Source organism: Leuciscus leuciscus, assembly GCF_965113295.1.
Source record: "Leuciscus leuciscus genome assembly, chromosome: 16".
Lineage (NCBI taxonomy): Eukaryota > Metazoa > Chordata > Actinopteri > Cypriniformes > Leuciscidae > Leuciscus > Leuciscus leuciscus.
The window spans coordinates 20,643,911-20,670,509 of record NC_138740.1 but is presented as its reverse complement, the minus strand read 5'-3'; the positions used below and the strand labels follow the sequence as shown (position 1 = coordinate 20,670,509).

The 26,599-nt window shown below is 37.8% G+C and overlaps 3 protein-coding genes across 3 annotated transcripts in view; 2 read left to right on the top strand and 1 right to left on the bottom strand.

Annotated features, from left to right (window-relative positions):
- pcxa (pyruvate carboxylase a) overlaps positions 1-4,313 on the top strand; it is a 119,934-nt gene extending 115,621 nt beyond the window's left edge. Inside the window, exons 19-21 of the mRNA XM_082141057.1 lie at positions 314-562; positions 725-865; positions 1,971-4,313. Of these exons, the coding sequence (XP_081997183.1) occupies positions 314-562; positions 725-865; positions 1,971-2,222 (642 nt within the window). The 3' untranslated portion in view covers positions 2,223-4,313. The remainder of the gene's footprint in view (positions 1-313; positions 563-724; positions 866-1,970) is intronic.
- A 13,987-nt stretch (positions 4,314-18,300) lies between these two features.
- fkbp2 (FKBP prolyl isomerase 2) lies at positions 18,301-20,651 on the top strand. The gene is made up of 6 exons (XM_082140512.1): positions 18,301-18,451; positions 18,990-19,150; positions 19,230-19,342; positions 19,546-19,592; positions 19,699-19,734; positions 20,267-20,651. Exons 2-6 carry the CDS (start codon positions 18,992-18,994, stop codon positions 20,326-20,328), a joined length of 417 nt encoding a protein of 138 aa, XP_081996638.1. The 5' UTR covers positions 18,301-18,451; positions 18,990-18,991; the 3' UTR covers positions 20,329-20,651.
- Positions 20,504-26,542, bottom strand: ppp1r14ba (protein phosphatase 1, regulatory (inhibitor) subunit 14Ba). Its single transcript, XM_082140511.1, has 5 exons — positions 26,353-26,542; positions 26,027-26,223; positions 22,052-22,135; positions 21,741-21,773; positions 20,504-21,605 (listed from the first exon to the last, which is right to left on the bottom strand). The coding sequence occupies exons 1-5, from the start codon at positions 26,396-26,398 to the stop codon at positions 21,522-21,524; spliced, it is 444 nt and encodes a 147-aa protein (XP_081996637.1). The 5' UTR covers positions 26,399-26,542; the 3' UTR covers positions 20,504-21,521.
- Positions 26,543-26,599: the final 57 nt, after the last annotated feature.

Here is a 26,599-nt window from a genome sequence, read left to right as displayed (position 1 = left end):
TGGTGTGTATTCTGAAGTCTTTGCTCTACAGAGTAAAAATACAGACATTTCATCATTTCAAATGTAATTATTCACAACTTGAATTCAACTAAATGAAGCAATAGGGAGAGATTAATCCTGCTTCTGGTAATGATCGGTTATAAATATTCCTGGATTCTGTGTGGGTCTTAGGGGGATTGCGAACGCTCTACATCATCCGCTTACGAGCAGCTTGAAAATTCAGTGTAGCACCAATATTTGAGGAAATGTACGTTTATTGTCTATTCAGGCACCTGCTCTTTTCTCAGGCTCTCATCACTTATTTGTGGCACAGGTTTTGAAGTCTCTTCCTCGTGTGGAAGGACGTCCTGGAGCTACCCTGCCTTCCTTGGATTTCCAGGCCTTGGAGAAGCAGCTGCAAGAAGCTTACGGTGATGAAATCACCCCTGAGGATGTGATGTCAGCAGCCATGTACCCCAAAGTGTTCCAGGAGTTCAAAGAATTCACTAGAACCTTTGGGCCTGTGGATTGTCTAGACACTAGACTCTTCCTGGATGGACCTAAGATTGCTGAAGAGTTTGAGGTGGGAGAATTTCTTTTAGAAAGAAATTATTAAACTGAAGTAGCCTCACATTTTTATTTGCTGTTACTGTGCCATAAATCTTCCTGTCATCCATGATCCATTCCTACATTCCAAGCATCAGTTCCTTATTTCCTGTGCTTGTATCTCTGCTGTCTGTCTCAGGTGGAGTTAGAGCGAGGCAAGACGCTTCATATCAAGGCTCTGGCTCTTGGAGACCTTAATAAAGCCGGTCAGAGAGAGGTGTTCTTTGAGCTCAATGGTCAGCTGAGATCCGTCCTGGTCAAAGACACCGTGGCCATGAAGGTGTGTTTCTGAATTTTACTTACAACTTTAAATATAAGGGATTTTTCTTCCTCCCCTTTTAGAAAGTTGGTCATGTTTTTTGGACCAGTTGATTGAAGGTAGAAACAGCTTGTTTCCTAAACAGAGTTAAAAGAAGCAAATTACATAAACAGCGTAAAAAAAAATTGGTACATCATGTGAAACCAGACAGGCTTATTATAGTTTCACATTTTTAGTTTAGTTTTTTATTTCTATTTTATTTTCAATTTAGTTTAGGTTTCCAATGCGTTTTCTAGTTTCAGCCTATTTATTTTTTATTGTAGTCTTAAGGCTAATGATAACTATTTTGGTGTCCACAATATAGTTACAATAACATTCTGTTTATTAGGGATGCACCGAAATTAAAATTCTGGGCCAAAACCGAAAATTCAGGATGCGAACCGAAAATAAATAATAGATTAATAATCAATTAAATAATCTAACTTGTTTAATGATCAACAATCCAAAAGCTAATGCTGAGTTGTACAAACATTTAAATTGCACATTAGGCAGTTTTTATATCAACTTTTTAATAACTGAATTGTTTCTACTCCAGTTGGTAAAATATAAACATTTAAATGACAATAAACTGTAATAACTTTCTTTCATGACATATTTATTCAAACATGCATTAAATAATGACAGGTTAAGTAAAAAATGAATAAGGTATAGTGCCTATATTTAGCAAAATGCTCTCTGGAGTTATTTTTTCTGCCTAACTAATGAGTTTATGGACATTGAGTAGCTTACTTGACGTAAATAAAACGTTGTGAGATTATATTGCCTACAAAGCTGCTTTATTGACGTCTTTCCCTGATATAAACACTGAGTCATTTCATGAAACAGGATTCATTTCGATAAGTCGTGATGTATCTTTCAACATACCGTCTGGTGTTCACCCATGTTTATTTCATGCTGTAACTAACTATTAGTAAAGAGGAGATGAGATGATCGGTTCACGTGCGCTTGATCCGCGCTGGCGCTTGAACTGAGGAAGAATAGGAATAGAATACGTGCGTGTGCTTGCGTGTGTGTGTAAATGAAACTGAAGTCCTGCCAACCTATATAAATTTTCTTGGATTTGTAGGAGATGCATTTCCACCCTAAAGCCCTGAAAGACGTACGTGGGCAAATTGGAGCTCCTATGCCCGGTAAGGTGGTGGAGGTGAAAGTGAAGCAGGGCCAGCAGGTGGAGAAAGGACAACCGCTCTGCGTCCTCAGCGCCATGAAGATGGAAACGGTGGTGAACTCTCCTCTCTCCGGCATCGTGGCCAAGATCTACGTGTCCACCGACAGCACCCTGGAAGGAGATGATCTTATCCTGGAAATCACTGAATAGATATCATGAAGGCCAACAGCAGGAAACATCACCACGGCCAATCCCTGCAAGGCTAAACACACAAACTTTAGTGACACACACATATATAGAGGCTAACACCTTTTAGTAGAAGCTTATTTTTACAGGATCTCAAAAAATTATGGATGAATCTGAAAAAGCTTATACTTTCCAGCTTGAATTCTTTGACTGTTGTGTTATATGTGCTTTTGTGATCCTCAATCACTTTAATTCATGCGTGATGAGGATGTGAGCTAGTGTTATTCTGTAGACAGAGAAATGTTTGTCAGTCTTTAATTAGTATTATTGAATGTAGTAAAAACTATAAGATTTACACTGAAAATATAGCAAGCAATAAATTAACGACAGAACGAGATTTAATTAGTTGAATTCCTAAGTCTCATTGTTTCGTCACTTTAGTCATGATTGTTTACATAAACTAAAAGCACTAAAAATCTGAAACAATTCTTACAAAATCATATGCACAAGCCGTCCCTTATATATAGAAGTCTTATGTCAGAGATCATCTTACTTGAATTACTAAGCGAATGCAATTTATTTCAAGACAAATTGCCGTGTCTCATATACCCAATGTTTTGACCAATGGCCTTGCTTGCTTTGCTGGGAACGTAAGTGCAGGAATGGATCCGACCCTGTCTCCTGAGCCTTACACTTGAGTTGTATCATGTAAAGGTGGAGAATAGTTACCCAGATGTTTTGGGCTGAAGTGAGCCCCATTGAGCCCAACGAGGATCGATGAGTCTATATTCAAGAGCACTTATAGACTCCGCGGCAGCTTCTGCGCATATTGAGTTGGAACGTAGACTTTAGGGGGAACGTCCTTTTCCCAGGGCTCATCTTGTGCTTGTGTTCCAATTGCTCTCAGTCTTAATGTGAATTTATTTCACTGTCCTGTTACATTCCCCTTAGCAGCAGATGCCTCGTGGCTGGTGTAATGACACTGAACGGCTGTATTCTCCACCTTTCTTTAATTTCCCTTGTTGAACACGATTGATATAATTCGTAACAGATAATCAGAGGTTTTATTCAACGGCATTCAACTAATAGAAAGCACTCAGCCTGAAATCTAAGATCTTTTGCGGCAAACGAGGTCCATTGGGGTGCGTCTGAAATGGTTTTAGCAGTCTCAACTCAAAGTAGACCAATTCTTCATGAGGACCAATAGCCTGCAACGTGGATATTTTCTTGCTTATCAAAACATCCCAAGGTGGAGACTAGAGCACATTGCTTTAACTGTGTGAATTGTACAAGCCCATAAATGTAATGATCGTCCCTTCAAATGGATGTTGCCATTAAAATGAAGCTAATGTTGTTTAGATGTCGATTTTAGAGCACAACACGTCTGTGGTTGGTTCTCTAAACAATCCATCTCATCACCACAGTCATATTTGAGATTGTTCCTCTGTGTTCTTTGACAAATACATCTCAGTTTACATGAGTACAGTGCTAAGGAGTTGTGATAGGCACAAAACTAGGGAATTTGTTGTGAGAGGGAAGATTCCTGTTGGCTTTTGGACTTTAATTTGGTTCCCATATCATGTATGGGGCACTGACAAGGTGTCTGAAAATCTCTGGAGAAATGTTCAATGCTATCAGTTCTGACAGTGCAGTCAAGTCAGTGACCCTTGCGGCAATTCTGGAAGTTTTAGAGTCGAGAAGTGGTTGACGCCTGGCTTTTTTATGCTGCAAACAATGCAGTATGTAAGTTGTTAAATGGGTCATGCATCGTCTTACTGTAGCATATGTTGCTGATGCATATCTACTTGGCACATTGTTAATTCAAACTGGGTAAATTTACAGGGTAAATATTTCTGTGCATAGACTGTTTGAAATTGGGAAAGTTCTGAAGGGAATTGGAACTAATCTGTGTGACATTTCAGATCTGATGCCTTTAATAGCATTCGTTATCTTTCCATTTGAAAGTCTTTATTTCTGTGAAGTTCATCTCTTTCGATCTGTTTTGATAATGAGAATGATATCATGCAAATACTAATGCACCATACTCTTGTGTGTTATTTTAGCATTGAAAATGTTGGAGAAAATATATAAATAAATAAATAAATAAAAGTTTAACAGGCTGTCTCCTGTGTCTTGTTTGATGGTTGATATTTTAGCACATAAATCAAAACTTAAACACGTGGTGATGCAATTGTTTCGATTTATTCTCTCAAGGAGTCGATATTCACGTGAATACACAAACCACACGTTAAAAATAGCTTGACATGATGCTTTTATGAGTCATTGTTTGAGTGGGTTCCATTCAGATCAATATCTACAATCATGGGATCTCACATGCAGATGACATCACATGCCTCCAATAAACTCTGCTTATTGATCGTCCGTCTGCCTGCTACATGTGGCTGGGAGAAACCATCTGTATAATGGAAGAGATGGAATAATATAAGATCCATCATGTGAATAATTAAGTTCATTAGCTTCTTAGAGTCTTATGATTGGGGATAGTCAGCCTGCCAATGATACTGCTGACTGATGGCTCCATATTGGTGCGCTTGTGGCAAAACGGGATATAGGATTGTGGGATAATGTAGGAGTGATGGATGAAGCTCCCCTGTGCATCCATATGCTCGTTCTATTCTGGCAGCAAGAGTGGGGTGAGTTGATTTGCTCAGCTGATGGATTGATATATGTGGATGAAGCTCTGCAGGGTTCATTTATGTTGGTCAGTCTCGTATCTGATGTATCTCATAAATATGATGACAGTGGGTGTGTTTAATTAGAGGGAGAATGACTCAGAAGCATTAAATAAAATCTAATTTTAGAACTGTTTTTTAATTTGGACGTAACACAATGACCCAAATGTAGGTTTGAATGTGGCATACGTCCTTGTAAAAACACAGTAGATTAAGTCTTTATTAGCTCCTCGGCAGGATCAGAGAGTTTAGCTTGTCATCTCGTAGTTATTCAGACACTTTGGCAGTCTTATCAGCAGATGTACAAATCAATGTTCCTTGCCAGTGCCTGTCGATCCCACAATCCTATTTGCATCGCCCAGCTTTCATCTCTTTTTTTACCCTCTCATTCCTTCACACTCTCTCGACTTGACTGTTTCTCTCTCGTTTTCCACTAGTCTTTTATCACTATAACCCTGAAAGGCCGCCGTATTATTCCACGTACATTCGGGCTGTTAGAGCTCTGTTATCATGTATTCAAGGAAAGTATTGGAACCCTTGTCTACACCTGGCTGTAGGTACAGTGATGAATTAGATATGAATATTCACAGTCTGGTCCTGCCACTCTGTAATACCACAGTGTCTCCAAATATTCATAAGCTCTGTAATTCTGGCCTTTTCTCCTTGCCTTTGGGGTTATCCTACACATCCCTCTTGCATAAATCAGTGAGTCTCAATGAAGCCACAGTCGATTCCAAAGTAGTCCTGCAATGCTACTGTCCAAAAAGCCCTTTAAAAATATAGAATTTTTTTGCTTGTCATCTAAATGTACTTTCCTGTATATCTCTGTATTCATACAGTAGACAAACAACACACAGATGACAGATTTTCTGCTGGAAATTTGAAGAATGCAACCATGTTCCTTAAGGTTTACACTTTATTGCGATGGTCCACTTTGGACATTCTACTAATTATGAGTAACTTTGTAACATCATGTGAACTAACTCTCATTAGAGTAAGTAGACAGTAGTAGACTGTTAGGTTACGGTTGGGTGTTATAGGTTTTGGGTTGGTATAAGTTAATGTAGTTGTGAAGTTACTTATAATTAGTAGTGTAAGACTGGAAGAACTGGAAGAAAGGGCAACTCTCTGAGAAAACAAAGGAAATTAACATTTGAACTCTCTCTTGTGAAGTTAGCATCACCATTTGAGATGCAAGTCTCACCTCAGATACATCTCTTTCCCTCTTCCCCCACTCCTTCTCTCTCATGCTGAGATCACCAAAATTCACCCAAATATCTATATGGTTTAATGTGAATAATTATCATACTGTATTATACATGTTTGGTATCATTTAAAATGTCTCAGTTGTGACTGGTACAAATGTCTCATTCCCAAAGAAGTAAACCAAAAGGTAAAAAAGTTCTTAAGAGTTTAGAGATAACTTGCACACAGAGGAGGGTGTGTCTCCAAAAGGTGTAAACTCTGAATGCAAATTACCATTATTAGCAAATATTTCCATGTGAAAGAAGTTTCTATCTATATAAAGAAATGCAACGAGAGGCACAGGGCGATTCTATAACTCAGATCAGCCCATAATGTTGAAGGACCTCAAAGACTTCAGCATTATGTATTTTTTCTAAATGTCAGGTTTAGCCTACATCTTTTACTTTTTATCTCTGAGCATATTGGTGTTATTGTATTGATTATCTTCGAAATGATTATGAAATTGGCATGATACATTTACCTGACATAATAAATTGTTACATTCATAGGATTCGTATGTTACCGCAAGTCTGCGTCAGATTAGTGACTACTAATATTTGGCACTAATTCAAGTGTACTTGGTTTGCAAAGACAAAAAGTGAATTTCCGTTTAGGACAGCAAAAAATGCTGCTTGACCAACCTAAATTTGGGTGTCTTACCTCTGTTTTAATTTAATGTTCCTTTAGATAAGTGTATGTGGGAAACCACGGCATGGCCAATCCAAAGCTATTATGAGAGAAGTAAAGTTGATTGACTTATCTGTAGTAGTGGCCATACCTCTGCCTGAAGTAAACGTTACGTTAAATTCAAGTGTATGTAATTCCATGTGGGTTATACCAAAGTATCTTTGTTTGTGTAAGCGTGAATGCAACCCTCTCAGGTATATAGCCAATTACCTCTGTTTAGTGACCAAACTGACAAGCTTTTGATCGTGAGACCTGCGTTAAACAGAAGGCACCTCAAAGCGGCTAGGCTTCCTAATATGAACAGGTAAAATATAAGTAAAGATTTGAAAAGAATAATCAAATGTGCTGCTAAACTATTTTATAAAAGTCCATTAAACTATTGGCATTCTAACCTAAATTCAAGGTCGTGATAAAATGGAGTCAGATGGAAGCTTAAATGGAATTAAATTACTTTGCCACGCAGAAAGACAGTAATGCGCAGAGGCCTTCACCCGTTTAATCGGAAACCGCCATTGGACCAATTTAGACGGGCTTACAGTAGAATGTCTGTGAACCATCAAACAAAGTGTTACCTATTTAAGTTATTTAACAGCTTAGTAAATTTCAAAGGAATTATGGTTGTATCTTACGTTTTGAGTAGGTTTTTTGTATATTTGTTTTAATGCAGTGCTTACAGTTAAAAGCTGGCAAGCTGTCAGAGTGGCTAATGAATATTAAATAGGTGGCATGGCAGTCACCCTGTAGTCGTAACTGATTTGCCGAAAAGCTGCTAAGTTGTCAGCATGGCTTATGCATATTAATTAGATGGCGTAGCGTTCACCCAGTAGTCATAACTGATTTGCAGAAAAGCTGGTAAGTGGGTGCTAGTCCCATTGGCCAGGCAAAATGAAGCTTTTGAAATATAATTATTTTTATTTCCCAAAACGTGGAGAGGACAAACTTAGAAATGCCTACAGACAGCTCATCAGTAGATAGTGTTTTTTTCTTTTTTCTTTTTTCTTTTCTTCCCCCCATTTCAGTGCAGGCCTATACTATGAAAGTAGGTCTGGGTATTCGGGCACAGCCTCCTTGTTTCATCATGATCTTAGGTTTTCTGGGAGTTCTTCAAAATCCATCAGCGAGATAACGGCTGTTCACCTGGAAATTAATCCACTGCTTCCATCTGTCCGCCTGAAGATCTGACACTGCCTCGCAGCTCTTTGGACTAGCTTTGGTCTTTCTGTCTGTCCCTTGCGCTGAGAGGAAGGTGATTATGGAAGTCTGCGTTTGGTTGGAGTGAGATTCAGTTTGTTTCCTCTCATCCTCGGGGGCAGCTGGCAGTCGAGTCCACTCATCCATCCCTCTACTGGTGGGCAGGCAGCTCTTGTACCGCTGGGAATTGAACAAGCTGTTTGAGACCAGGGCTCGACTCTTGGTCCTGCTCTCCCATGCCTGAATCTGTAAACCACATCCACTTCTCGTGTTCATTTGGACTTGTGCCTTGTCATCATTACGTGCTTGATTTACATGATCGGAGGGCTGCAGGGCTGGTGGAAAGACAGAAACCCTCTCATTGGATTAGTCTGTGGGCACATTGCTACCCTGTCGAGTTAAGGCAAGGGGCAGAGAGAAGCTGCCTCGACTCAGTGGAATGCAAATGCCTAATTGGCTTCATTTGTATGGCTTGAATATGCAGCCATTTGCTTAATTTGCCTAGTTGAGTGTATACAGTCCAATTTGCAATCCTTGTTTATGTCTTATGGAAGAGAAGCTCTCACTGTGATGAGAATATAATGATAGTCTGATTGGAAAAGGTCATACCTTATGAGTTAATGCTGCCTCATCCCAGATACGTAGCTGACAAGTGGGAGTTATCGGCAGAGATTCGGTAAAAGGTCTTTGATTGCTCTGCAGGTCCTTGTGCTTCAGATTCACAGTTTATTTCAGGAACCTTTTGTCACACTTATGTCACATGAGTCTGGATACACCACATGCAGATATGTCACTAAAACGGTTAGGGTTTGCATTATATGGGTAGAAAGGTGGTTCTAGAGCAGTGGATTTCAACCTTTTTGACTTCAAAGGCCTCCCCGATGTTCACAACAAATGTGATGGCTCCGCCACTCAAAAAAATTCTCCCCAATAAAATATTTTAGAGCTTGGTATAGCTGAAAAAATACATAAAGATACAAACCTATTTTTTTTATAACAATAACCAAATACGAAGAAATATCTAGATTTTTAGTTGTTTTAGCTTATTTTAAAGTGGTTATGATATGCATTGTTTTATCGTTTTATAATGTTTCCTGGAGTGCACTTATAATGTTAGTATGGTTTTTACAAATGAAAAATTGTCATAATTTTTAAATAAAATGCATTTTTACTACACTGATTTTAGCCCTCTGATTTAAACGCTCTGTTTGAAGGGGCGTGTCTGCTGTGAGACTTCAGTGCCCACTGCTGTGATTGGCTAACATCTGTGCATATGAAATAAGTATTACATGTGGAACTTTCTCAAAAACTTAAGCCCGTTTTTACTATTACAGCTCTCAAGATTAACTAATCGTGAAAAGTGTTGATTATAGCATTATATTTAGATCTATGGCCTTATATTTAGATTGTGGCATGAAAGGTTGCAGTGATGAGCATGTAGCCGATCATAGACATGTTGAGTGCGTGAATGCAGTGTTCTCATCATTGTAACTCGATTTCTGCACACTAACGAAAGCTTTCATCATAATTAACAGTGCAAACCATGGTGCAAACACAATGTAAATAAGAGATTCGTTGATTAAAACAAGAGTTTTGAGTCGATTGTAAAGGGGGTTCCTTGATTGCTTTCTATATATAATTTAACCACAGTTTAAATAACATTTTATTTTCATCCTACTAAGAGAAACAATGTGAAGTTGACCGTTTAGTCACGGGTTGATTTACTGACACATAGACAAAGAACCTCTGACTGTACATTAATCATTAAAGGGTAACTAAACCCTAAAACAACTTTTTTTAGTTAATGATCTGTAAGACTGGGGCTTTATTAATGCTGTTCATTGATTCAAGTAAATTTTTTTGACATTTGGGTTTAAAGTGTTTTAATTCTACAATATATGGTGTAAAAACATCTGAGTGCTGCCCTCTTCAGGTTGAACGGTGGCTACTGCAGTTTAATTTGGATGAGACGTGGATGAGACGTTAAACCGAGGTCCTGACTCTCTGTGGTCATTAAAAATCCCAGGATGTCCTTCGAAAAAGAGTAGGGGTGTAACCCCGGCATCCTGGCCAAATTTGCCCCTTGGCCTCTGTCTATCATGGCCTCCTAATCATCCCCATATGATTGGCTTCATCGCTCTGTCTCCTCTCCACCAGTAAGCTGGTGTGTGGTGGGCGTTCTGGCGCAGTATGGCTGCCGTCGCATCATCCAAGTGGATGCTGCACATTGGTGGTGGTTGAGGAGATTCCCCCCTTCTATGTAAAGCGCTTTGAGGTCTCAGAAAAAGCGCTATATAAATGTAACGAATTATTATTATTATTATTAATTTTCCTATTGGAAGTTGTAGTACCCTGTGACGTCAGAGGGTACCAGCTAACCACGCCCTTGCCTACAGAGAGACGCGTCTCAGATGCACGCCCCCCCCTCCGCTGGGCTTTGCCCACTTTTCCAGCATTTTTCAAATATTGCCAGTGGGTGGAGTCAGGCTCTGACCAGGGGTTTAGTTACCCTTTAAATATCATAAATCACTGTGTTAATTCTAATGCCTTATCTGTGACCAGTTTTAATGTTGTGGCAATACTGTCGAGTCCATATCGTAAAAGTCTGTTTGCAAAGCCTGCGCCGAAATTGCAAATGATTTACCAAAGAATCCACAGTGAACAAACAAATAATGCTCTACTGAGACATTCACAATGATGAAAATATATAACCACTTTCCTAGCATTAGGATCAGAGATGGCAAAAGTACACACATCCTTCACACATCCTAGACACACATCCTAGAAGTACAGATACTCATGTTTAAAAACAGACTCTGGTAAAAGTTGAATTACGGACTACTTTTTTTTTTACTCAAGTTAAAGTAAAGAAGTATGGGCTCTGACATGTACTTAAGTAAAAAGTAGCCATTACTACTACCTGTTTTAGTGTCAGGCTGGTAACTGGACCTCACATCATATTAATACAATAATACAAATTTAACTTGCATTTCAAATTTTGTTAGCTAGTGAATGTATCCAGAATGAAAAACCACCAGGGCCGGACTGGGACAAAATTTCAGGCTGGGAAATCTCACTCATCCAGGCCATCCCATACACCCACAACAAATTCTGAAACCACGGACAACCCTATTTTTTGTATGGCCATCACATATATAAGGTTTAAATCCTTAGGCTGGGGCCATGCAAAATAATATAACCTTCACTTCAATTTTCCTTTTCAGTCTCTTCATTTTCCCTGATATCGCTCTGTCTCTCACTTGTGTGTGTGTGTGTGTGTGTGTGTGTGTGTGTGTGTGTGTGTGTGTGTGTGTGTGTGTGTGTGTGTGTGTGTGTGTGTGTGTGTGTGTGTGTGTGTGTGTGTGTGTGTGTGTGTGTGTGTGTGTGTGTGTGTGTGTGTGTGTGTGTGTGTGTGTGTGTGTGTTTACTTTTTTCGCAAATTTTCTTGTACCTGTCACATTTCATCAGCATGTCTACTGTTGTGAACAGAACTGTCTCCACCTTGCTGCAAAATAACCACCTCATTGTTATTTGTTTGCACATAATATACATTTATTTAAGTTTAATTTAAAGTGTTACAATATGAACATGTTATTATTTTATCTTAAAATGACTTGCCCTAGATTTAACAAAACTATATTTTCTAAATTGCCTAAATGTCAAAATTAGTGACAATATCTTTATAGAAAAATCATAATACTAAACATGCATTATCATGAGTCTTTTTTTTTTTTTCTTATGAAATTTAACCATGGTTTTATTATAGTGTAGTAACCATGTTTTTTGGGTGGATTGATTACCTCTTGTACAGTTTTACTACAGTATAAATTCCATGGTTCAACTATGGTTTGTGTAGCAAAACCATGGTTAATTTGTGGTTAGCATGGTTTAACTAAAGTAACCGTGGATCTTGGTTTTATATTAAACCATCATTAATTTTCCTAAGGGTTGTGTTGTTGTTTGCCCTAGCTCCCTCTAAATCTATTATAAACCCGTCAGTGAGCGTGACCAAAGTTGCAGTGATGAAGTAGGTGTTGATTTTCTTCTGCAGAGGTGGTCTTTTACCTATCTATAGACACATTGCACAACGGACTAATTTTTGAACTAATTCCATTTGGACTAACAAGGAAGTTTCCAGTTCTGAACCTTACAGGATATGCTTAGTATGTCAAATGTCAAAAGCTAAAGGAAAATCTTTTTCTCAGTTCATGACCCCTTCAATGCTTGTTTTGTCTTATTTTAAATAATTTAAGTCATCTTGAGGCCCTCAAAATTAAGTTAAAATCTCTGGTCCCCTGATTGAGAACCACTGTTCTAGGGGGTCTGTGGAAAATGTGAGAGGGAAAAAAGTTGTATTTGTAGAACTTTAAACGTTAACTCTATAACAGCTTTGGAATAATATTCATGGTGAAAAGCACTATAGAAGTAAGTATGACCAATTAAAAATGTTTATTCAGGTTTATACATCTAGAAACACTAGAAATATTTTCCAGACAATATTTTATTAAGTTGCTTAGTGACAGTACAGAAACAAAATAAAGGCCTATTTTTTATTATATTATTAATTTATTAAATTATTCTATTAAATTTATTTATTTAGATAAATATAAAATAAATGCATCTCATTTATAATTAATATTATTAAATTAATTAATATTATTTAATTATTATTAAACCCAGCATGAAATGAAAATTCGCCCATCACCCTATTCACCCTTAAATCACCCATATTTAGTTGTTTTAGATCTTATTGTGAACGATTCATCCATGTATATATTTACTTTTTTCATCAGCTGGATCTTCCAGTGAAAACAACAGACTTACCTCTGGAGACGAATGCCAAACTTTTCCAATCACCCGCCGCCACTGCAAGCTCGTCCATCTCAGAATCCAATAAACAACTGATGCATAGAACCAAGTCCCGTCCTACAATTTATTTTAAATTTTTCATATAACTTGTATTTCATTGTGACTTAAAATAAAATGATTATTAAAGTGTATCCCTTGTGATTGGATTGCTTAAAGGCTGAGGATAGCCGCAGATACTTTTGGCCATAAAATAGTATTTCAGAGCCACTGAAGCAGATCAGTGTCTCCGTGGACTGCATTATTTCTCAAGATTTTGAAGAGGACATCATTAGCACATTTATTATCACGAAGGGCACAGAAGGCAATATGCTTCCTGCACCAGCCCAGTAAATTCAGTCTCTCTCCGCCAATAAGATTTTACACTTTTATCATGAGGTACTCTTACCTGATTAGTCACGGTCTGCTTTGGGCCATGTTGGTTCACTGCGACAGGAATGTGAACCATATTACAGATCCTGCGTCACCTGTGTCTAATCAATGACTTGTACAGCTCCATTACTCACAATAACTACCATTGACCTTCCTCAATTTCTGCTTGTATTTACCTTCTCACTATAGCACTGCAAGTCTGACTCTAACAACGTCTGCTCAAACCTCTTCTCATCTTTTCAATTGTGCATTATATTTACACAGTCTGTGCATAGTTACATTTGCTGAAGGCATTTTACAAGTTCTGATTAGTTTGGAAATTGAACAAAACAAATTACTAAAACACTTCACTTCATACCCTCCAGTAAAAAAATAACTCTTGTTCTGGACTGTTACATTATTTCACCATATAGAGAGACAGAGCACATTCAATTGCCAGATGGGATTTAATGGTTGCTTTCATTAAAATGCATCATGACTCCAGAACTTGATTAGTCATTCGCAAAGATGTGTTTGTGCTGAAAGGGTCATTTTCTGCTAGCTCGTGCTTTCACCGTGTTTAGGAAAACAGCATTGTTGTGATGATGTTCATGGGTTTTCTAGGTACTGAAGCCTAATACAAGAGGCAGAGAAACACAAAAATGCCTAATGCAATAGAGTGCAACAGTAAGGTTAAGGAGGTAAAAATCCCTTTCACTTTCTTCATAAAGAAACAATAATGTATAAAGCTTTCAAAACTGACTCACCACAAGCTCCAGGAATATGGAATTAAATATTCACTTGACATTATGCCCTATAAGCTCTATAATTTTCCTTATAAATACAGTGAATATGCTTCCCACAATCCAGTCTTCCTACACTCTCAAACTACCTGTATATTTGTATAACTGAATATTTTCAAATAAACTCTGCAATAATCCCTCATATTTTTATTTTTTATTTTTTATGGTTGTGGGTTTCTTTTTAATTGTATAGGCCTATTTAATTTTCAAATCAAAGTTTGTATGTTGTGAGTCATCGCACAATGCGTTTATGGTTTGGTTCGTGACATGAACACATTTCTTTTTTAAATCGCTATGGTGAAAAATAAAAAACCAAGGCCACTGGAAAAAGCGAGCAGTCGCTGTTGCGTTCGATAAGGAGAACATAACACGAAAACTTTTCTAGTAAACATATACTGAACCTGGGAAGTTCTGCTTTTTCACTTTGAGTTCTGCTACATTAAGGTACAAACTTTCATATGCAAGCACTCAAACAAGCACTGTCCTCAATGTAGAGCAGCATTCAATTCTCAAATAAGATATTAACACATTGTCGAGGGAATGTAAAGTCTTCAATTAATTTTAACCAACAATCAATCTGTGATGGCGACATTTGGTAGTCACAGCATGATTACTGCACATCTGCTGAAGCCTGTAATAATTTATTCATTTAATGCAACACGCCCGGCGGCCATAGATTGAGTTTGTTGTGATTTATCGGGGCAGTAAAAGACAGTTGAGGGGGAAAAAGAGAAGATAATTTTGGGGAGAGCAGCTGACTCATTTGCATTCAGTCCATCTCACTGAAACAAGCCACAGGAGAGAGAGTCAAATGATAGAATGAAGAAGGCTGTCTGCCCACCTTTGGTCACCCACAGCAACGGAAATCTTTTTTATTGCGGTCACATACAGTACAGTCACATGTGACTCATGGGATTGAAATGAGAAACCTTCAGACAGAGATGAATGAAGTGATTATGATGATGCTTTTGTTCAGGGTGGAGGTTGCATATGTGCCACACTCCCTGAGAAGATTTCTGCCACTTGTAGTTTTAACTCTGTAAAGCCTGTAGTGAAATATGTTTATTGAACAACATACAAAATATATTAAAGGGGTACTTCACCTCTGGAAAGATGAATGTGTATTTAAAATAGGTCATTTATGTAGAAGAAATGTGAAATTATTTTTGAATTTGGAGCTTTCTAGACTGAGAAAAGCCAGAAAATTAATTTTTGGCTTATGTGGATGAAAGACAACAACTCCCAGAATGCACTTGCTTCGCTGCCCTACGAGGCCACTCCCAAGCCACGCCTACCGAGAGCGCAGTTGAAAACAACAAGGCTAGGCTACTAGTGAGACTCCGTGACGAGTTTGCCCGGGATTTCGAGATCGCCCAAAATGTCCAAGATTCGGCTTTTGCGTTCTACAGTCGCCATTCATTATGTTTACTGTGGCGAGCAGGACGAGGCTGAGGGGCGCGGGAGAACGGCGCGAGGCCGGTGGCGTGATTACTGAGACGCACCGGTCTCGTATCTCTCACGGAGGAGCAGGAATTTTCTTAGCAATGTTAAAACGCACATCAACCGATCACTTGTTTAGCGTTCATGTAAACACTACATTCAGATTCACCAATCGGAATGAATTCAGTTAGATTGAAACAAAAGGTGTGCATGTAAACAATGAATGGCGACTGCAGAAAGCAAAAGCCGAATCCCGGACATTTTGGACGATCTCGACGGCCGGACATGTCCAGGAAAAAGAGGATGGTAACCCCCCTACTACTCAGCTTTCTCCTACTACTCAGCTTTCTCCACAGAACAAGAGCCTGCTAGCTTAGCTTCCAAAGAAAGACGGCTGAACTATGTGTACATTCTGTGAGTGAGATCCCCCTATGGGCGGGTTGAAAACATGCGGGACAGCCCCTCCTACTGGCTGTAGTCTTTAGCCTCTGGCCAAAAAATCCTCTGATGACGCAAAATGACGATTTTTGCGTCATTGGAGGATTTTTTCCAGACAAAAAAAACTTAAATCTCTCGTCTCAGGGGGATATGAGGGTGGAAAGCACGGTAATTCGAAAATACTACAGGTTTTCTACTAATACAAAGCTTAATGCTAAATCCTGAAGTATCCCTTTAAGAACAAAAAAATGTTTTGCATATGTGGTGTGCCCCAATTATATTTTCAGCGCTGGTTGTAACTGATCATTGTACATGTAAAATCAGACAATACACTTTTCTAATGATTACAGGATTACATGTTATTTCCATGATGGTAGTAAATTATTCATAATTCATTGATTTCTACTTCTTTGTTTTATTTTACATTTTCTTTTCTATAAAAGACTACTGCTTATATACGTTCCGAAGATCTTCCAGGTTTTTGGAATTGCACACACAGACCAGCCACTATTAGTCATGTGACTATCACTGAACACTGAGACACACACAGCATTTGTCCACTGGATTTACAGAAATCATTTCACTTTAAGAAGTGTTTTCTCAACATCGCAACAGTGCATATCTAATCAGCTCCTGGCGAACACATGAATTATTGTTTGAATAATCATTCAGTGAGTCATTCAACCATGTATTTCTGCCCCTGGAAGGCTTTTGTCTTTCAAACACATAAAAAATTTACAAATTCACATAATTTCATAATTACATGCAATGCAGGGATTCCCCAACTTTTGTGTCAGTTGAATCTCTTTGACTTAATATATTTACTTAAAATAAATACCCCCTAAATTTTGTATTAAATAAGTTAGGTCAATAATAAAATTAAGTCAATAATAATAAAATTAAATTCATGGTTCTCTGATATTGGATAATAGTCACATGACATGCAGGTAAACATTAATCTTTTTTTTAGGAAATCACATGACATGCAGGTAAACAATCTTTTTTTAGGAAATGTTTTGATTTATTTAAAATTATTTATTTTAATCTTAATTGTTTTAATTATTTAATACTTAATAGCTTTTCATTAAACTCACGAACCCCCTGCAGTCTGGGAAACATTGATGTAATGTAGTATTTAATTAACTTCATGTTGTTGAAGTATGGAATATATTTTCATTGTATTTTACATCAATATGGTACAAGATTATCTTATTCAAATCAATGTGATAAACGAGTTAGGTAAAAAAATAATCTAAAAATATCTAATTTTCATTGAGGGCAAATTATTTAGAGCTTGTTGCTATTGAATACAAAATATTATCAGCACTTTTGTCAGGCATGGTATAAAGATATTTATAACTTATATAACTTATAGCATTTTGCAGTAGGCCTACATTATACAATAGCTACATCTCCTTTGCTCACATAAGACCAGGGTTTGAAATGAACTTTTTCACCCACCGGCTAATTTGGCTTCTAAATTTTTAAGTTACCGCCCATTCAGAACTTCTACTAGCCAAAAAAAAAAAAAAAAAAAAAAAAAGAGAGAGAGAGAAATTAACTATTAACTATGGTCACATCTTATATTAAAATTTGGATTTCATACATTCATTTCTTATTCAAACAAAATCCTGTCATTTAGCAATTAGTTTAGCAAAAACTCTGTTTTAGGTGGACAGTTCAACACAGTACAAAGAACATGTAGGATGTTGGGAAATAGCAATGTCTTTTCTGTTAACCAAATGCTTTTTAATCTTCACTATTGCTTAAATAGCAGTGAACAAGCACGCCGTTATTTGTTGCTTAGTGACGTGTAAACTCAAGTAAGCCAGAAATCCGTAGAATAGATCACGATGACTCGCTTACACGAATTTCCCCAGCAAAGTAAACTAACACACCAAATTGGCTAGTGATTTGACAGCGTTACCCGCCAAAGTGAATTTTTACCCGCATTTGGCGGGTTGGCGGGTGTTCATTTAAAACCCTTAAGACCTATACTTTGCAGTACACAAAAAAGATTTCCTAACTAATTTCACTCCTCATCTTCATTAAAACGCTTTTCTTCCACTACACAAATAAAGATTTCCTAACTAATTTCACTCCTTATCTTCATTAAAACGCTTTTCTTCTTAAACGCTTCTTCTTAGAAAATAACATTGTAAACGTGTTTTTAAAGTTTATAACAAAGGTTTAAGCTCTTGTATGGCAACAAATAAGAAAGTAATTCATGAGGAAATAGCGCCCCCGTGTGTGCAATCTCCTTCATCTGAGCGGGAAACAGAATAAAAGTCCCGTTTAACGAAACCCGTATTTCCTTGAAGCTACCTATAATATTGCCACGTCTTGTTTGTCGGCATAGTATTAAGGTAAATATCCAATGCATTAAAAATACATTTGGTTTTCTTTTTTTATTTCTTAAACCTCTAAAATAATCTGACGTACTGAAATTTGTAATGATTAAAGGAAGCCACGCTCGCTGACGTCACTTCCTAATGATAGACTCATTCTGAGATTCGGGACGGACGAGTATATTATACAGGTAATGTATCTTTTAATTAATCAGTTAAGCATTCAGAGGACTGCAAAAAGAAAATTATCCCTGGCGTCTCTCTTTACAGGCGACTAAATCTATAAAACACGATACAGTTTGCGAAAAATCCTAGTAAACATGGTTCCTCAGAAAACCGTAGCCGTCATCCAATTAACTTCCTCTAAAATAAACCCAGCACGTTACAAAAACTGGTATGATTATCTTTTGCTAGTTAAAATGCACCTTATAGATTACTTTAAGCCTATTAGAGGCTTAAAGCCTGTTTTAATTATTCTTATTTCTTTTTATTATTTTAATTTCTTCTATGTAAAGCACTTTGAATTGCCATTGTGTATGAAATGCACATGAAATGAAGTGCTATATAAATAAACTTGCCTTGCCTTGCCTATTAGAGGTCTACTGATTCTGACGCAACTATTTACTGAATCAGTTAAACGATAACGAGCCTGCGCATGAACACAGATTAACACTCTTACGGTATATTGTAGCGGTCCAAGATTAATTTCTGTCGTCTTTTTTTCCACAGACATGAAGATGAATTTGTTATTAGCGGTCACTCTGATGTCCATCCCCATGGCACTTGTGCAGGGGGGTGAAAAGAAAAAGCTGCAGATCGGAATCAAGAAAAGAGTGGACAACTGTCCTATCAAGTCCCGAAAGGGAGACGTGTTGAACATGCACTACACTGTAAGTGTCATACTTCTCTGACCCAAATGTTATTCATCCCCAAAAATGTCTTATTTTAACTGTCTTTTTTTATGTGCAGGGGAAACTGGAGGATGGGACAGAATTTGACAGCAGTATACCAAGGAATCAGCCCTTCACCTTCACTCTTGGCACGGGACAAGTCATCAAGGGCTGGGATCAGGGTTTGTTGGGGTGAGCAGCAGTTCTTCTGCATTTCCAGATCTTAACTGTATTAAATATATTTGCATGTGTCGGTGCTGTGGCCTAGTGCTCTGCAAATGAGCTCCAGTTTGACGTCCTATTCCCTTTCTCCATGTGATTACCTGTCATATCTTTGCTGTCTCGTTTTATAAAAAGCCCATTTAGCATGTGTCGTTCCTTTTCTTTCCTCTTAGGATGTGTGAGGGTGAGAAGAGGAAGCTGGTTATTCCCTCTGAGCTTGGTGAGTATGTTATGGAAAAGTAATATGTCTCATATGTTTAAAAAAAGAAAAGAAAATGATTTTCAGTCCATATTTTAAGCATATATGACTGTTTTATAAACTACAGGTTATGGCGATAGAGGAGCACCACCTAAAATTCCAGGTAAGATGATGCACAGTCCAATCCAACATTGAGTCTGATATCAAGCACATTAACACTTTATATTTTTTCTAGGAAGAAAAAAGACTAAAGCTTTACTTGTTAGGGATCTATAGCAGGTCTTTCACAATAAAAAAGTATATGCAATACACCAGTTAGATAAAAAGGAAACGTGAAGTTAGTTCTGAGAAAATATCTAGCAAATATCCTCGCTGATGCCACTTTTTTGTTTGTTTACACAGTGACATTTATATACTTTTAAACGTGGCTGAAGGGCCTCAGCAAACTTTCAAATGAATACATCATTAATACATTTAATATTATTCATAAAATAAAAAATGAACTTAATTGATTATGCCAAAAGAAATTACATAAACATAAACTCTTGCTTCTGTTTATTTCCCACTTTATTTTAAAAAGCTGCTGTCACAATTATAGCAGAGAATATTTTCAAATATTATCTTTGAAAATTGTGTTGGACAATGGTGGACCACATTTTGTCTCACATTTGAAATCTCTGCTGTTTTTCCTCTAGGTGGAGCCACACTCATCTTTGAAGTAGAACTGTTGAGCATTGAGAGAAGATCTGACTTATAGTGACAGATCTGTGGGCCCAAACACTGCTGTATCTGCATAGCAATTTCAGGTGTTAAAAGTTAAAGACCTTTTTCAGTTATTCAAGAGGTTAAATAAACAGAATAAGCTCGGTAATCACACTTTCAGTATGTTTTTTTGATGTTTACCTTTCTAGAAAAAGAATGACGTCGACATGTATGTAGCACCATTCTTTATTTGAGAGCCTTACTACATGTATTTGGTTGTGAGAGTGCACACAGTACAGTTTTTGCCATTCCAACAAGTTCTAAACAGTTTCTTAAAGTGTTCACTTGAAATTGAATAAACGTTTTATTTACAAAAGATATGCGGGCTTTGAGCTTGATTTAGTATTGACCTTGGGCCTACACCACCAAAGCATCTTCATTCATAGCCTTCATCACAATTTGGCATAGTCTTCTTTTTTGTAAAGTTAGTAAAAATATCAGATGTAACAAATTGGCAAATTCACTCAATCAGTATTGCTACTCTTCATCCTTAAAGAACTTCAAACTAGTTTAATTTTCCTCAGTCAAATGATTTTTAAAAACAGTAGTACTAAGCACAGACCTTTTGTGTGTGAGTGTGTGTGTGTGTGTGTGTGTGTTTTTCTTCCTAGAAATGGTAGATTAAAAATGGCTTACAAAAAACACAAGTTCACAATTCTCATCCCCCTCCCTCTTCCCAACTTACATCAACACACCCTAAAATCTGAAACCCTATATCTAAAACTAATATTTTCTGGCCTGCAAAAAATCGTTTCGCCCCTTACGAAAGACAGCAGATGCGAGAGACCGTCGAAAAAGGGGGTACAAAGAAATCAGCTTTGTTCTAACTTCCTATATGATTACAGACAGACACATCAAGCCAAGTCACGAGGCTGAAAAAAAAAGTGTATTAGTGAACAGTGTAACCGTAACATTAACCATTTGATTCCTTTCCCTAAATCACCACAGGGGTTTTAAGCTAAAGGGACACTACCAAACTCTCTACATGTAAGATATGCTGAAACAGTACTAAGACGAAGTAAAAACAGTTGGTCAACCTGTAGCTGAGGTTGGCTTGGCTGGGCTCGTATCATTGATCTCCGTTTGACAGACGCTGTGGTTTAGTGGTTGGGTCTGCATGCCTGCATCTCTCCTCTGGGTTTGGAGTGACAGGTTGTTTTTGTGGTGGGGGGAGGAGCTGACATGACCTCATGGTGTCAGCTCCCCTTTCTTCTGTGGGGTGCTCAGTTTCTGCATCCCTCTGACCTTCTCCAGCAGCGCCGCCACAAAGTCCTGCAGGTGGCCAGAAGGAGAATTAAGGCGAGAAAAAGCACATTTCTCTCCAGAGACTCAATGGCTCGGAGAATAACACGACTTCCTGTAATGAAGTTAATTGCTAATGCTATTAATATTCCAAATGAAACTTACATCATTAGGCTTATAACAGTCGACCAGCAGCATCTGAAAAACAAAAATGGAAATGGAGACTTAATGACTTTCAGACTAATCTGCTGTTTTTCCAACTGTGTACAAATGAAAGCTGACACAAAATGATGAAATAAATCTCCTGCTGAAGCGTCAAGTCTTCAAAAAGAGCTTGCGACTGGAAGGATTACTGTCAAACCACCTGCAGATGACGCTTTCTGGAGCGCAATTCAGCAGAGAGGGGTGAAAGTCTTGTGTAATGTTCTTAGGGGGAGATATCTGAAGCGAACGGAATCTAGTAAATCTGATTATACCTTCACTCGAATGGCTCTCTCGACATCACTGGACAGATCCAGAAGCTCATCCACATCTATTTCCAGCTCAGGCACCTCATCTTCCTGCAAAATACAGAACCACTGATGAGAGATGTTAATGGGGGCTCCTGTGATAAAGAGTGAATGTGAATAATTCACAAGCCACAGAAAGGCGGTCAGATCATGAACTTATGGAAGCTTGTTTTAAAGATAATTGCCACTTTTTACAGTATCTCACAATTCTGACTTTTTTCTCACACAATTGTGAGTTTACATCTTGCTATTCTGGCTTTTTCTGACTTGCGAGAAAAGAAGTCAGAATTGCAAGATATAAACTCAATTCTGGCTTTATATCACGCAATTATGACTTTAGAACTCGTCGCAATTGCGACTATATCACGCAATTATGACTTTTTAACAGCACAGAGGAACAATATCGCTGGAATCACTTTCATAATGATATTTTTCCAGCTGATGAACAATAAAACATTGACAGCCGATCAGAATCCATTCTGCTATAAAGAGCTCAAGCATTTAAAGTGACAGATGATAAAACTGCACCACGTTAACTCATCCTTACCTCGGGTCAATTCTGACCCGAAACTCAAATTTCTTTTTCTTTTTTTACATTGACCCACAAGGGAAGGATTTGTTACAGAATGTGAGGAGAGGATGAGGGCTAATAATAAAGAGAACGGAAGTGGAAGTCAATGGGAACTGAAACTGGTAACCAACATTCTTCAAAATATATTCTATGTTCTACAGAAGAAAGAAAGTCCAGGTTTGGAACATTTTTTTTTGTTGGACTATCTCTAAGGTACTACTATGTGTCTTTTAGTGGTAGAGAAGATAAGAAGTTATCCCTTTAAGGAAACTGCCCCAGTCACAAAGCATTTTTCATCTGAGAACAGAAATTAAGCCATCTCTGGCCTTTGTGCATGACATCCTCTCTGCACAACAGGATGGGTTGATCCTCATGTCCATGTGCGATTTATTGTGTGTGCATTATGCTTGTGACAAAAACAATATCCATTCACTTCCTGTTGGCTTACAAAGACAACACCACCATATCCACACCATGCTGTCTGATGTCTTATTAGATTGAGACACAATAAGTGAATGAGAGCACAACCAGAGCTTCAACCTCTGCTGTGTACAACTCCGGATTTTTTAGTCTTATTGCAGCTAGTTTGCAGTCACAGAAAGGAGCTTTCCATCAGAGATTTACTCTCATTTTGCTGTTTCCTGCAGTGCTATTTTGCTAGTTTATGTGTGCTGAGGAAGACGGGGGAGGAAAGTTGCTGTGGAGGGAATTGTCGCAAGTTTTTCTTCAAGTGTATGTGCTGTTGCAGTCATTAAGAATCAGGTCTGTTATAAAACCCTTCACACTGACCCATTTTGAAGAGTCGCTCTAGCACACTACAACTGACAAAAGCTTCCCAGTGGTGCTACTCGTGAATTAAAACACTTTCTCCTGCATCTATTAATCACAGTGATCAGCTGGAGGTCAGTGCACCACATTCATTTAATATTTACAGACTAGTGCAGCACTTCAGGAGCCAGTAATAGGACTGGGAAGTGCATAGCATTGGCTCTTTAGAATACTTCATTCTGACTGGTCAATCATGGCATTCTGAGGCCAAATCAGGACACATTAATGTGGATTGCACAGGCCTACTGACACCTTCTTACCTTCTCCTACTAAAGAGTGCATATTGATGCCTCTTCCATCATTTTCAGTGGGTTTATACATTTATAGCTGTCATGGGTTTATACATTTATAGCTGTCATGGAGTTATAATATAGCTATACAATTTTCAGCTTTTATTACAATATATATATATATATATAGTACAAATAAAAATATTAGATCTAATTATAAGTAATTGTATGTGTTTTGGACAGTTGAAATATTGAGTAAAACACTGTCAAACCAAATCAGGCTAGCAGAAAATAATATTATTTTACATACTTTTGTATAAAAACTGCAAAATGTATAACTGACTGATGTCCCAGGCAACCGATTTCCTACATTCTAATTAAAGATACACTACCATTCAAATGTTTGGGGTCAGTATGGGTTTAAATTTATTTATTTTGATTGGTTGTTGGTGAAAGAAATTAATACCTTTATTCAGCAAGGACACATTTTATTGAGAGTAAAGACATTTATAATGTTACAAATGTTTTTTTCTTTTTCTTTATATTCAAAGAATCATGAAAAAAATATGTTTCCACAAAAATATTAAGCAGCACAACCATTTTCAACACTGATAATAATAAGAAATGTTTCTTGAGCAGCAAATCAGCATATCAGAATGATTTCTGAAGGATCATGTGACACTGAAGACTGGAGTAATGATGCTGAAAATTCAGCTTTGTCATCACAGGAATAAAATACATTTGAAAAACTATTTCACAATATTACTGTTTTTATTTTGTTTAAATAAATGCAGCCTTTAAACAAACATTACAAAATCTTACTGACCCCAAACTGTTGAACAATAGTATAAATACTTGTGTATGTTGATTCATTTATTTACTAAGTAGCCAAGATCACCCAGCCAGATCACACACTTGCATTTAAATAATGTGAGCTCAGTGAAAAAAATGTCCAATGTACACCTGACTGTAAAACACAGCCATTATTGGCACAACATTGTCTCAGTGCAGTGGTGTGTGGAAATGATTTGAAAGCCACAGATCTAACCATTAAACAAAAATACATTTGAGCTTACCTTTGTCCGTGCTACTCAGAAAAAAGGCCACAATAAAAAAAATGTGATTGTGTAATTTGTCACTGTGCATCGTTATCCTCTTAGGTACAAACATAACATTTCTCTTCAGTTTTTGCTCAGGGCATTCTAAACATCAACCTAATTGGACCAAACATCGCTGAGACTAGCAATATAATGGACGAGTTCTCCTGTCAGACCACATTAATATATGAATAACCTGTGGGATTCAGAAGACATTTCCCAAGTCTAAATATGTGTGCTTCTATTATCTTATTATTATATGAATATTATTGTAATTTGTAGTATTCTGATATCAGAAACCATTAGTCAGAGTTAATACGTATCACCAGAAAAGCAGGCTTTCAAACAAATACAAAGGATTCAGGCTACTCTGTATAGTGTCAATGAGACAAAGCGAAATGTGAATTCCCAAAGCCAGATTTTAGCTCAGGATGAGGCCTACCGCTGGGCTGAAAAGCGCATACAGAACAATCTCATTTCAAGAGCTGCCTAGTTTTACACCACATAATCTAGGTCAGTTATATTAGCCCTGGAGGTTAAGTCAAGCTCAAAGTGAAGCATGCTTTGCATGTCTGAACAGATGACATCATCACAATGGCTAGAAGGGTGATCCCAAACATCCCAGGGGGCCAAAAGAAAGACAGAAAACCCATCCTGACCAGTGTCACCTACTGTATATATGTAAAATAGACATCAAAATCCTAATCAGCAATATCTGGGTTTTGTGCATCTGTAGAAATAAATATATTGGGATTGGAATCCATGTCTTTGTTAATGCAGCTGGAGCTCCATCCTCATATAGATCCGTCACATTAACAAATAAGGCAAGCCCACTTTTCGATGAAATATGAATAGATGCATTATGCATAAAGGAATCATTAGGTGCTCCAATTTTTTTTCCTCGCAGCACCTGTCCAAGAGGCTCACCTTTGTTTTATGGCTTTGTCTGTAGTTCTATAATGCCACGCCCTTCCATGTGTAAATGCATAACCATAAAATCAACAATCGATTCAAAATAAAGACAAAGAATTGAAAGATGCCATGCTACACTTAATAATCTATCGATTTATTAAAGCAAGGCAACTATCGCGCAAAATGGACATGACAAATGGAGCGAGGGGGATACCGGTTCACGAGGACTGTAAAGAAAGAGCTGTCATTCCTTGCAACAAAGGATTGCACGCGGTCAAAGCAATGACAGTGTTTTTTGTCCTACCTCGCAGTCGTACAGATTCATTAACTGGCTAACTATCCACTCCTCCAAATTCAGCCGCCTCCTCAATTCTTTTCTGTCATATTTTACGGTCACTCGTCCTTGCTTCTGTGGCACTTCTTCTTCGGTACCGGGAGGTGTTTGAAAATAGACCCGGGGCTGAGGTGTCGTTTCCGGACTCGTTACCGCTGCCATTGTCCCTAATAAAAGAAAGCTGAGGTGGTTTAAAGGTTTAATCAATTAGAGCATCAATTCAAAAGACAGAGCTGGTCATGTGCACAGCATGTTGCAAAAAAAGTGCCGGCTCCCTTTTCTTAAATGGAACAGACCTTTTGGATTGCAAGGAGTCTGCAACGGTAGATGGGGATCAGGCATACAAGGAGCTTAGAAAGCAGAAGAATTCATCAGACTAATTGTGTGGCCGTGGTTTATCAAAGTCCATCTTCCCTAAATCGCTCCATCAATTGTCACAGAAACGTTAGTGGGCGCCTCCAAGTGTCCGCACTGAACGAATCATTCGTTTGAGTCGGATCTTTTCAATGAATCGGTTATAGCGGTTCACTAAAACGGACTCTA